The sequence below is a fragment of the Polistes dominula genome, unplaced genomic scaffold, assembly GCF_049000335.1.
Source record: "Polistes dominula isolate Pdom_NZ unplaced genomic scaffold, Pdom_raw_medaka scaffold_35, whole genome shotgun sequence".
Lineage (NCBI taxonomy): Eukaryota > Metazoa > Arthropoda > Insecta > Hymenoptera > Vespidae > Polistes > Polistes dominula.
Window position 1 is genome coordinate 2,915,728 of NW_028300968.1, and position 13,648 is coordinate 2,929,375.

The 13,648-nt window shown below is 24.5% G+C and overlaps 2 protein-coding genes across 7 annotated transcripts in view; both read right to left on the bottom strand.

Annotated features, from left to right (window-relative positions):
• Positions 1–9,397, bottom strand: part of LOC107070049 (metabotropic glycine receptor) — a 146,136-nt gene extending 136,739 nt beyond the window's left edge. The window contains exons 1-3 of one of the 6 annotated variants that reach the window (XM_089173199.1): positions 9,331–9,370; positions 8,573–8,652; positions 6,511–8,444 (exon numbers count right to left, since the gene is read on the bottom strand). In XM_089173199.1, the coding sequence (XP_089029325.1) occupies positions 6,511–8,029 (1,519 nt within the window). In that variant the 5' untranslated portion in view covers positions 8,030–8,444; positions 8,573–8,652; positions 9,331–9,370. Of the gene's footprint in view, positions 1–6,510; positions 8,920–9,330 lie in introns of those variants that run through there. The other 5 variants (XM_015327887.2, XM_089173197.1, XM_089173198.1 and 2 more) reach the window with 5 other exon arrangements.
• Positions 9,398–11,176: 1,779 nt separating this feature from the next.
• Positions 11,177–13,562, bottom strand: uri (unconventional prefoldin RPB5 interactor). The gene is made up of 6 exons (XM_015327801.2): positions 13,088–13,562; positions 12,752–13,001; positions 12,532–12,681; positions 12,294–12,447; positions 11,424–12,222; positions 11,177–11,321 (listed from the first exon to the last, which is right to left on the bottom strand). The coding sequence occupies exons 1-6, from the start codon at positions 13,181–13,183 to the stop codon at positions 11,193–11,195; spliced, it is 1,578 nt and encodes a 525-aa protein (XP_015183287.2). The 5' UTR covers positions 13,184–13,562; the 3' UTR covers positions 11,177–11,192.
• Between the last annotated feature and the right edge of the window lie 86 nt (positions 13,563–13,648).

Sequence of the window (13,648 nt, forward strand, 5' to 3'; positions counted from 1 at the left end):
TGTACAATAACCAGGTGCAACCGGAAAATAAAAAATGATGAATGGAGATAAGCTACTTTCAAAATAAACTTTTCATCATTCTGTTGATCAGCAAATTTTCGTGTTACAATATATTCATGATTTTAAATACATTTATAACAACAATTGCTTCAGAATTAAAAGATTATGTAAAAATGTCACTATTACAGTAGCTAACTCAATTTTTTTGGAAAATGGAGTTAGGCCACTTTCAAAATAAAACGGCCCATATTTTGTAATAAATAATTATTTCATATATATATATATATATATATATATATATATATATATATATATATATATATATAATTGTAGTATAAATATATATAGTATATGTATTATATATAATTCTATCTATGTGTCTATCTATCTATGTGTCAATTATATATATATAATATGTAAATAGACTTTACTATAATTATATATATATATATTTGTACAATTTATTTTATATTAAAATTAATATAACATAATTATATTTAATATATATTATAATAAATATATATAATAGATATTATATTATACAATATTATATTAATAATTATATAATATAAATTTATTATTATAATTATTAATTTTTAACATATATTATATATATATAATAATAATAATAATTTTAATATAAAATAAATAGTACAAATATATTATTATATATATTAATATATATTATATTTATATTTTTCTAATTTCTTTTAAATTTCTTTTCTCAACTTATTGTAAATACAATGTAATAATTAACAAAAATACACGTATGAATTCTTGTGATATAATACCTAAGGCTAATATAAAATCGATTTGTCAGGAAGAGCCTTATTATTGTTGCTTAGTATTAGATGGTAGGAAACTTAGATACTATAGTGAGGAGCAATAATAGTCAACAAAAGACTTCTTCAAGAATGAACCTCGTTCCTGGAGAATGTCTCCTTCGTAATTACCATCCCATGAGAATATCCTGTATAATACAGTATATACTCCTAACAATGTTTTCATATCCGTTGTTTTTATTACTTTACTATTACTTTATTATTAACTTCATTTTCAACTTGTTATTTTGTTAATAATATAAAAAAACAATTTTTAATGAATTTTATTTCGAACAAATAAAAATAAATTAACTCTGTCGTAAAATATAATTTTAAACCGTGAAATCATTTCTTTCAAATATTTTTGAAATATTATATTTTTGTTTAATGTAAAAAAAAATTTTAGATTGATGTGTAATTTGATGACAACAAATTGAACAAACAATTTTCATTTGTAATAAAAATCTAAGAAGAATTTTATGTAAAAAAGAATAATGAGAAGTATATAATACTAATCACATATGATTTTCATTCACTATAATATTATAATAAATACTACTATTAAATAATTATTGAGTTTCATCATGTGATATATTACTTTTACTAAAATACAATAAATGATATCTTCTATTTATATATTGTTACAAATGAAATAGATTTTGGCAGAGAGTTAATTAATGTAAAAGGTACTGATAATTATTTCCTATGAAAGAGTACATAATTATAGAGAAAATCGAGTCCATTGAAAATGGAATACGGTAATTAAAATTTATGAATAAAAGGGAGCTTAAAAGAGGCTTAAAATCCTGCACTGATCAGCGTTTAAATAATAGACGTAATAATCCTTTCGTTTATATATATAACATATATGTAGAGGATTTGATTTATTAAAGTATAAAATATTAATATAAAAATGAATATAATAAACTTCTCACAATCAATAATTATATTAAAATATTTCAATAATATTTTTACCAAGTTATCAAATAACAATTGTTATAATTTAATTTCAAATTATTTAATTATTAATAATAATATTATTATAAATATTATTAATTTATATATATTTAAATTTTATTATTATTATTGTTATATATATATTATAATTTTATTATTTATTATTAATTTATATATATATATATTAATTTATATATAATTTTATTATATTATTATTAATTATTATATTATTATATTATTATTAATTATTATATTATTATAAATATTATTATTATTATCTTATTATAAATATTATTAATATATATAAATTTAAATTTATATGTATGTATATAAAAATATATAAAAAATATATTTAAAAAAATGTAACATATGCAAAAAAAAATAAATATAATATTAATATAATAATAGTATTATATATAATATAATTAATATTATTAAATATAATAATTTATATTAATTTTATTATATTATATTATTATATATATTATATTAATTTAATTATATTATAATTATTATTATATATAATAATTTTATTTATATTTTTTATTTAATTATATTTTAATTAATCCTTCGTAATTAGTTATTACGATTGTTTGTAAAATAATTGTTTAATTTAATTCGACGATATTATTTTATTTCAAAGTTTTTTATTTTTGAACATACTTGTTGTTAGAATTATTCCAATACATACATATACAACACACTAACCTTGTATCTCACATATATATATATATATATATATACATATATATGTATTTATATGCATGCAAAATATCGAGGAAGAAAATGTGAACTTTCAACGAGAAAATACTCAACTTCATTGTCAGTGAAAACCACGAAACCACCGATAGAATAAACCATAGTCTCTATAACCGACTCCTAGAGATAATGCTAGACAAAACGCTATTAATCTGAAAGTACCATAAACTCTCTAAAATATTATATATGAAATTTCTGAAATATTACTTACATTCAAGTAAAAGATGCATCCCCCTTTTTTTTTTTTTTTTTTATTGCTTTACAAATTCATTTAATTATTATTGATAAATGATTAATATGTTAATAATAATTATAAATCACAATACGAAGAATTTGTAGTCTGTTATTATTTCGATTGTATTAATAATTGTAAAATGATATTCGATAAAATCATTGAATCGACAATAATAATTATACAAATATTATTCAATAATTTATTCGAAGTTTTAACAAAACCAATAAACAATGGAAAATATAAATTAACAATTAAACACTCGTAGAAATATTTTATTTGCCAGTGTGAATTTACTTGATTGAAATAATATTTAAAAATTAATGTAGTTGTCGTAAAAAGAGAACTAAAATGAAAGTGGAAAAATAAATCGTAAAAAATGAAAAAAATTAAAAAAAAAATGAATGAGATGCAGTAGAAAATTGTGCATAGTTTAAAAGTGCATAAACACTATAGAAAAGAAAAAAAGAAAAGTAAGTTGAAGTAGAAAATTATGCATAGTTTAAAAGTGAAATACGAGTTTCTATAAGTCGTGTGACAATTGCATTAACACTATCATAGTTTTAAACTTTTCAATTTGTAATTATTATCCTGATAAGGAAAAGGTATCATCTGACGATGAAGATTACATTTTTTACCCACACCTGTAACTTTTTTTTTTATTTATTATTAATAGAATCGATCTTTTCTAGACACTCGTACACCTTAAGATTGAAATTAATTACAAAATTTGTGTATACTCTTCTTTCATTTAATATATATATATATACCTTATCGATTTCCTAAAAGCTTTCTTCTCTCTAGGTTTGATCGAACATTGATTAAACAACCTTTAATAAACTCTAGAGAGAACAAGTATAGATTTGATCGTATATGGATTTTACAGGATAGAAGTTAAACGTTATATATCTCATGTGTTACCTATTTTATCTTTTTATTAGATAAAATAGAAACTTTTGGTATATTTTAAATTTTTATTTTTTTTTAATACTTAAATATATTTATTTCCTTATAATTGAATTTCATGATTATCAACAAAACGAGAATTATTTTTATTTGTTTTTATTCGAAATTATTATTATAATAATCAAACAAAGTTAAATAATTTTATGGAAATTATTCGAAATATTTTATAATAATTAATAATAATAAATTTTAATATATATTTATTTAATATTATATTAAATAATATAACTAATAATATTATATTATATATAACATATAATATTTAATTATTAAAGAGATATTATATATCTAATTATATTACATTTTTATATATATATATATATATATATATATATATATATATATATATATATATATATATTAAATAATATAAAATAATATATATTTATATTAAATTATATATATTATTGAATTAATAATTATTTATATTAAATTATTATTTAATATATTTATATTAAATTATATATATTATTGAATTAATAATTATTTATATTAAATTATTATTTAATATATTTATATTAAATAATATAAAATTATAATTAATAATATAACACATATAACCCCCACCCCTATGTGTTATATGTAATATTTTTGTATACATCTATTATACAAAATTATATGTAATATTTTTACATTATTGTAATTAATATAAAATAAATTTATATTATTTTATATTATATATAATTGTATGTAATATTTTTAACATGCATTTATTAATATTTCAATTATTATTATTTAATATAATATAAATAATTAATTTATTTATTATATTTAACATATATTTTATTAATTTGAATGTGATTTTATTTTAAAGACAATGTTTTTTTTTTTTTTTTACAGTAAATCAATCCTTTTGTTCTACCAATCGTAATTGTTAATATGAAAATTTGTGTTTCATAATTCAAATATTACAATTAAATTATTGATTATTTAATATTAATTTGATAATAATCGCAACAAGCTGTTGTGTATATCGATTTCTTTTCACGATTCTCACTAATCCTGTTCTCTCTTTCTCTCTCTCTCTCTTTCTCTCTCTCTCTCTCTCTCTCTCTCTCTCTCTTACACTTTCTGTAATATTAATTACCGATTTGATAGGTCAAAAGGACAAAGTAACTTTTAATAGAAGACAAAGATTTAATCAATAGTATGCATTTTCTTAGTTTTCTACAATCTTGCATAAAGCAAAAATGAAGTCGATAAATCAGATTATATTATGCAATATCAGCTGAAAATTTTTTATAATTTTCTTTCTTATTATTAAAACAAATTCGATTTTTTAATTAGACAAATGGATAAACGTTAGTTAAAAGTTTTTTCTTCTACTAAAATTAAACTTTACTTTTAATTTCGACATTTTAACAAAACTGACCAATGATAATAAAAGTTAATGAATAATTCATTCAACCAAATGATTAATTAAATGACATATTATACTAAGCTTTAGATTATTCTTGACTCTTGAATTCAAAAGAAAAAGAAGAAAATATATGCGGGGGGTGGGTGGGGGGGATTGGAAAAAATTGGATTTTTTCTAAAAGCTTCCTATTTTGTTTTGTTCTTTTTTTATAAATATAATTAATGATACATTTTATCTGAACTCTTTACTATTAGAAGAATATAACGGATAATACTATCCAGCATACATTTTGTCTTATAACACAGCCATTTAAAACGATTTACGACTTAACAAGTGGGAAAACGCCTAGCAAAAAGCCGCACGTTACAATTTTCAAATTGAATTAATTGTTAAATTAATTGTCGACAATTATAACGACCTGACATATTTTATACTTACGTTGGTAATATGAATTATCGAAAAATTCCCTTCTTCTTCTTCTTCTCGTATTTCTCTCACCCTTCCATTGAATTCGAAAAGGTCGAGAATGAACAATTTTTGAACTACTCGTGGCAACGCATAAATCCTTTTAACTTTTTTTTACGGAGTGCCATGTGTCACGCAAAAGTCTAACGAATGAGAAAAACTAATCGAAATTTAAAAAAAAAAAAAAAAAAGAAAATATATAAAATAAAACTAAATCTCTATGATAGAAAATCGTAACGTGGTTGGTACACGAATGACGATATTTCAAGGCAAAAAAAAAGAAAACAAAAAATATTATACTTTTATAAATTTAAATAAAAAAATTAGTATTACCATAAATAAAATAATATTTAAATTTATTAATCTTCGTTTCTAAATCGTATTATTTTATTTAAATATAAATATATTTTATATATATGACCATAGAGTTACCAAATACTCTTTTGGTATTATAAATTAAATAAATAAAAAATTAGTATTAGCATAAATATAAAATAATATTTAAATTTAATAATCTTCATTTCTAAATCGTATTATTTTATTTAAATATAAATATATTTTATATATATGACCATAGTTACCAAATACTTTTGGTATTATAAATTAAATTAAAAAAATTAGTATATTAGCATAAATATAAAATAATATTTAAATTTAATATTTAATATAAATATAAATTTATATTATATAATTTAATAAAATTAATCTTTGTTTCTAAATCGAATTATTTTTTTAAATAAAAATATATTTTTATAGATACACAAATTTATATATATATATAAAACTTAACATATATAATATAAGTATGTGTCAAAAGAAAAATAAGATAAAAATATAGAAGATAACCCTAGAATCTCCTAGAATCCTAGACACCAAATATAAAAGTATTCTATTTGATCCAATAAAAATAAAAATAGGACAAAACACAGATCTAAACTTGTAACACTCACCTCGACTAAATGTGTTGTTACTTGCGATAACCCTCTCAGCATTCTTCCTAGCAATGTAAAACCACTCGCTACTGTTGCTCAAGTATTTATACTCGATTGCCAAGTCCTTAACTAAAACCCCTTCCTGGTCTGGTAATCGATGAGCAAATGGACAATAAAGCCAATGATCTTTGTATTGTAGTTTGTCGTAACAATTACCAGCTGCAAATATATCTTCGTCAAATTCAACCATGGATAATACGCTAGCGTGAAGAAGATATTCTGAGGATAACATAACATCAGGTGCATATTTCCATAATCTGGTTAACATGTTAGCACGATTGACAGCCAAATTTGCTTCCAATCGAAATCTTTCTTGAGCGTAACGATCAACAACACCTTCACCGAGATTTAAATCGGTACCTGCTGTACAATTTTCACCTAACAAGTGTTGATTTTCGATAATACGAAGAAATCTCGTTACAATGTCTACCTGGACGGATTCCTTCTCTGGATATCGTTTCGTTGGAAGAACATCTTCACCTTCATTGTCATCATCTTCATCATTATCATCCGGTTCAATAAAGTCTGTAGTAAAACTTTCGTTATCATCATAATCATTGTCTTTGTTCATCGAACTACTATTCCCAACTATTCTACGATCACTCAAAGTGTTGTCAAATTCTTCTTCGAATGACACGGATGCTTTGAATTGATTTTCATTGGTATTCACTTTCAAAGATTCTTCGTTATTCACCGAGGTATGCAAAACACGACCATAAGCTATGATCGTGTTCTCGGTAGAATCGTAAGGATCGTTCATTTTATTTTTATTTTTTTTCCGAAATTTATTCAACAGTAATCCTCCCCCAGCTTCTTCTTCTTCTTCTTCCTTTACATGAGCAGGTATGTTTGCGTGCTGACGAAATACTTTACGAATAAGATCGTTCAAATGTACAGTTGATTCTGTCAATGTTTCAGGTGTATCATCAACGTAAGACAATCGATCCTTTTTAGTTGTTTCCTCAAGGATATTTTCTTTAGCATCACGTGACTCGTATCTTCTCGAGTAATTGGAATCTTCATTCTTTTCAATTTCTGTATCACTGTAATTCGATGAAAGGTGTTGTATCCTTTTGGTCCTTATCCTCAATGAAGTTTCCAAATCTTCCAATTTGATTTGTCGAACGAAATGACTACGCGATCTTCCGTGTCTTATCTGCGTTGTTTGTGGTTTTTCTATACTCGTTTCAATTTCTTTTTCAGTTTCATCTTTGTTAGATAAAAATTCTTTCGTCGTAACATCACGTTTATTACGATCGGTTGTTTTCGTTACGAACAAAACAACACTTTCTTTCTTTTCATCAGAACTTTTATCGATTTGTTCGTTGAGTAGAAGTTGATAATCTTTTTTCGACATTTCCAATTGTTCAGTTGTTGTAGTGGTAGTTGTAGTTGTATCCAATTTACAATCGATTAACAAAAATTCGCGCGTAAACGCTAACAATACTAAAGCGTAACGAAATTTACTGACACTCATCGTTAAATTTTCTTCCTTTCTGTCATCAGGAACTTTCTTTCTTTCTTTCTAAAATCCTTTTTTTTCTTTTCTGAAGACAAATCACGTCATCACTGTTACATCACCTCTCGATTGGCACACCATTCATTTTTCAAACAACAAATTATATTTGTTTTTATCATAGATCAACTTTGAAATGTCAAATTACGAAAGTAAATCGAAGTTCAAACTTATATAAAAGTAAATCGTATATTACGATTTTCCTATACTTTTTTTTGTTGTTTTTTATTTCTTATCCTTTGTGGAACGAAATTCCAAGGTCACGAGGCACTGCACCTTCCACTTGGATGATCGCAAAAACGTACCTGTCTTTCTCAATCTCGTCAACGACAACAACGTCGATGATAACATGACTGATTTCCTTTTTCGTATCACCCTGGAAGACAGGAAAGAAAAAAAAAACCCCTTTCCTTTTGTGAGATATTATAATCAAACAAAATCAAAATATTTATGGGGGAATTAACCGAGTTTTCTAATAAATAAATAAATAAATAAAATTCATACTTTTTTTCAGGAAAATCAAATTTGTTTAGTAGTTGTGTTGTAAACTGTTGTTTTTGATAGTTGTAGTAGTGATGTTTGATCTACCAATCGCATAGTTCATTGATTTTTTATGATCATCGTTGCTTTAAAGTTCATTTATTAATAAAATGAAGAGAGAGAGAGAGAGAGAGAGAGAGAGATGGATAGATCAAAAATAAATATTTAAAAATAAAAAATAATAAATTAAAGTTGAGATAATTTAGTATTTTCAAAACGAAATTCATCCATGCAAATTATTGTTATTTTTTCTATATTTTCAACGATTAATATTTTCAATAATTAAATATACTATTCTTTTATAATAATAATAATAAAAAGAAATGATAATTAAATAATCTATAATTATTTAAAAAAAATATGTAGAAGAGACAAATATACAACAGGGGTTTGTAATTTGGTTTTACATCAATATTACAAATAAAAAAAAAAGAAAAATAATCAACCAAATATTATTTATAATAAAATTCATAAATTTTCTTCCAATTGCATCCTCTTATTTTACATATTAAATAAATATATTTTCTTTTCTGTTTCAACCCTAATTTTGTCAACCAAAGTTTGGTGCGATCAGTGTGAAAATTTAAAATTGTCCGCCTGATTTAAAAATTAGAAAATGTGAGGTAGAGGTAAAGGAGTAGGATATGAAAAAAAGAATTTATGGGGGTTGAAAAAAAAATTAATCGTATTGGACGACCGTTAGTTTTAGGAATGTTAGTTACGAAAATGCGTATGAGGAAATGAACCACCGTGGTCTCTCATCGTGTCACGCTCGCACGCGGCGTTCAACTGAGGGATGAAAACTGGATCTCCAACCCCTACTACATACACCCCTCCCTCATCCCATCCCCGTTGCAATAAGAAAGGGAAACGCACCCCTTCTAGAGCGCATGTCTCCTGTCTCTCTCACTACTCTTTTTCTTCTTCCTCCTCCTCCTCCTTCTCCTCCTCAAACCTCGCAAATCATACATATATATATATGTTAAAAATGATAAAAAAGTTTCAGCAAAATCGAAAGGGGTTAAAAGTGGTCGATTTGACGTGGAATGCCCCATATACAAATACACATTGTAGAAAAATGACAACACACTAATCCTACGTCCGATTTTCTTCGAAGAATACAAATCAAAATGTTGCTCATATTTTCTTAACGATTTTATTTAAAAAAAAAAAGTCCAACAACGTGACTGAAATTATTCTACAAAATCCAATTCGAGTTAATTCCATTCGACTAGTTGTTGTACTCGTGTTACAAATACTATAATACAAGTCAATGAACTTTGTAAAGAAGAAGGATCGATTTATCATTTTTTTTTTCTTTTCTTTTTTTTATTGAAACTCGTAGCAATCGAGTAACGAAATTTTCTTAACGTTTTGCAGATGTTATGCAGCAACCATGATGCTGCTGCTTATGAAACGTATCTCAATAATTTATCATATGTTCTGATTATAACGTTAACTGCAAGAGACAAGTACAACACAGTATTGAATTATCTCATTGTCCTGGAGAGGAATATCTTCTCTCTTTAAAATGATCTATCCACTATGTGGCTTTGTGTCTCGCCCTAATTAGGGCGTATTATGTATAAGGGACAATACACGTGAGACTGTAAACAATTTTAATCGTTTTGTACCACATGAATCTCTTTTTCTGTCATTTTCAATACGTTTGAAGGAAATATATTTTACTATTTTATTATTTTTTTTTTTTTTTATTTAAAAAAATTACGTCTCTTACGATCTCACTTATTCGCGCCATATTTTTTACGCGATGTTAAATAAAAAATTCATTTAAAAAAAGAAAAGATATATATCCTTTCAAAAACTTGTTCAATGTCGTCGGAGTCTTTTATTATAATGCAAAAAAAAAAAAATAAAAGATACTATTTAATAAACACGACTAGATACATAAAAGGATTAACGTCAATGAACTCTGAGCAACGTAGAAGCAACGTGCATTGTGCAAGAAATTAATTCGACAAAAGCCTTTTGTCTTATCGTTGATCTTAAAATTTCAATAAATTCATGAGAAAAAGAAAAAGAAAAAGAAAGGAAAGGTAGAAGAAAGAGATTATTTTATTTTTATTTCAATGATAAAATCTCTTCAATAAACATCAAGGTTCTCACGTACGAATCGAACATATAACTCGCGAAGCTTTTAATCGTTGTCAGGAGATAAAGATCGTTACACTAATCGTACTCCTAATCGCGGTATTCCTCGACTCGTTTGCATTCCGAGTGCTACATTACGTAAGCCCTTTGTCCTTTATGCTACACCAGTCGAATAAATGAGTAGGTGAGAAATTCGATGACCTTGTTGAACGGACGTGAAACTATTTCAAGTTGCTCGTTTAAAATGTATTTCAAAATGAGAACATGTTTATCCTTTTGAAATTATAATCATATGTGTGGGCTTTTAAATTATTTAGGCTTATCAAAGTTATAGTTCTTAAATATATGACACGAGAGCTATATTGAAACCTGCTGGAATTACTATCTAATATCTTTGTGTTTAATTATGAAATAAAGGAAACAAGAGAGGATTGGTGTCAATTATTTCAAGATCGATATATTTATTTTTCATTTATTTGACGCAAGACGAACGTTCCATTTTAAATTTACTAACCGATTTTGTCTTCTTCTTTTCTGTAATAATTTCATCTGTCTTTTTCTTCGGCGTTGCTAATTCCTTCTCGCTAATATTCTTCACGATCTAATATTAATAAAATGAAAAATAAATATTAGTATTATTATTATTATTATTATTCTTTGATGATATAAATTAAATTTGCAAAAATAAAATATGTTTACTTACGGAATGATATGCGGAAGGTTTAACGCCTACACTTTCTTCTACTTCTTCTTCTTCTTCTTCTTCACCTGAACTATACGTAGGTAAAGAAATATTTTGCAAAGGCATTACATCGTTCGGCGATCTTTTCAATATCGATTTTGGTTTTGAAAATATTTTATATATATCACCAGGCGACTTTATTTCATTTCCTGTTGATTCTGGTACAAAGAAATTATTGTCCGTATGTTTAAATTCTATTCTAATAATATCATCATCATCATCATCATCGATATTATTTGTAGAATCGTTTGGATACTCATTCGACGATGTTGTACTTTGTTTAGTTTGATTTTGAATAGAAATTGTTTCTTTATTACCATCGAATATCGAAATATCTGGTTCTGCAAACGATACTCTTCTTTTCTTTTCCTTTACTTTGATTTTCTCTTCATTTATTATGTCGTTCGTAATTTTTGGTTGAGTATTCTCAATTGATTCTTTTTCATTCTTACAATTACTATCAGAAATTTCACCAATAGTTTTTAACAAAGTTTTCTCTTCTACTTCTTTTTCAGTTATCGTTACATTACTTGCAGTTATTTCTTTGTTTGTATTTACAATATTATTTATAATATTAGATTCCGTCGATTGTTCGTTCATTTTTCTACTCATTCGAATTTCTCGTAATTTTTTCAATTCTTTTTCTATTTCTTCATAATTATCTTCTTCTTCTTCGTCGAATTCATCATATCCTTCTTCATCCGATTCATTGTATTCTTCACCTTCTTCCTCATAATAATCTTCATCTTCATCCTCCAATCTGTCGAATATTAAAAGATTTAAAATAGAACTTTTAATTAATATAATAAAGTAAATTAGAAAGATAGAAACCTATTCATTTCATCCGCTAATTCTTCTTGAAGTTCTAACTCGTCTAATCTTCTAAAAAGATCTTCTTCAGTTTTAATTTCAGTCTTTTCTTTTTCTTTTTTCTTTAATTCCGACAACTTTTGATGATACTCCTTTTCCCGTCGTCTGTGTTCAACTATAAACAAAATACACAAATGAATGAATACACAAATATTACTTGAGATAAAAATGAATATTAAATTTTTTTTTAAATAATCACCTCTCCAATCATCTAATTTTTTCTCATCCCAGTAAGCTGTTAAATCTTTCTTTTCATTTTTACCAAAAACATCCAACTCCGTACAAACAAATTGTCTCATTTCGTATAAATTTCTTTCCTTTTCTAAATTTGTGAGCATCTCGTCGGTAGCTGAAATTAATTAAATGAATTATTATAAATGTTATAAATAAAATACTATACATAATATAAATATCCTTACATTGAATTCTACGATTACATAGAGCAATTGCTTGAGCAGCACTATACTTGACAAAGTAACCATCTCCAATACAAGCCAAAACTTCATTAGTGTGTATCAATTTTCCTTTCATAAATGCTCGTTTACCAATAGGTACCATACAATTGATTGATAACTCTAAAGGTAATTTTTCCAACGCTTCTATAACTTTCTTATGTCTCTTCTTATAATCTGTCCATACTTTAAATTGTTCTTCATTTCTTTGAATTCCCTATTATTGTAAATTATTAAATACAATCATAAAATCAATGTATAAGTAAGGTTAGAATATTTTAACAAAATTATTCAAAATTATACCTGTTTTAGTGCTCTATTTAGAATAATTTCTTGACATGCTTTTAATGAATTAAAATTCTCATTTGAAAGATCCATTGAAACATTCGTTCCGTTCATGTTGATCAATTCAATGATAAAATAGCATACTAGTTTGGATGAATAGGTTATGTAACCAAGAATTTATTTTTTAATAAGACACGTGACTTATTGTTAATTATAAATTTGTGTAATTAACAATGACATGATTACGTTTCAATTAAATATAAAATTTATAATTTTACAGTAACACATTAAATAAACTGTGCACATTTATATTGATAAAAAACAACACTAATGTATTTCCATTCTTGATGCTTTTTTTAAGTACATCACAGATGTAAAAAAGACTTTGAATTTTTTAAATTACAAATAAATTACATTTAAATAAATAATTTGATTTCACTGTTATTATTAATGAGAAAACGTCGACGAATACGAGACAATAAAAATAATAATTAAATAAAATTATATTATAGAAATATTTTAAATAGTATATAGTTCGCAGTGTCACCGTCAAGTGGCACTTGTGTCGTTGGAAATCTA

Bases quoted from the DNA above. Each gene is read 5' to 3' on its own strand.
- uri (XM_015327801.2), bottom strand. From the start codon at position 13,183: ATGAACGGAACGAATGTTTCAATGGATCTTTCAAATGAGAATTTTAAT. The intron at 12,448-12,531 runs GTGATTATTTAA...TTTTGTTTATAG, and splicing joins AAAATTAGATGATTGGAGAG to TTGAACACAGACGACGGGAA. The intron at 11,322-11,423 runs GTAAGTAAACAT...TATTAATATTAG, and splicing joins AACCTTCCGCATATCATTCC to ATCGTGAAGAATATTAGCGA.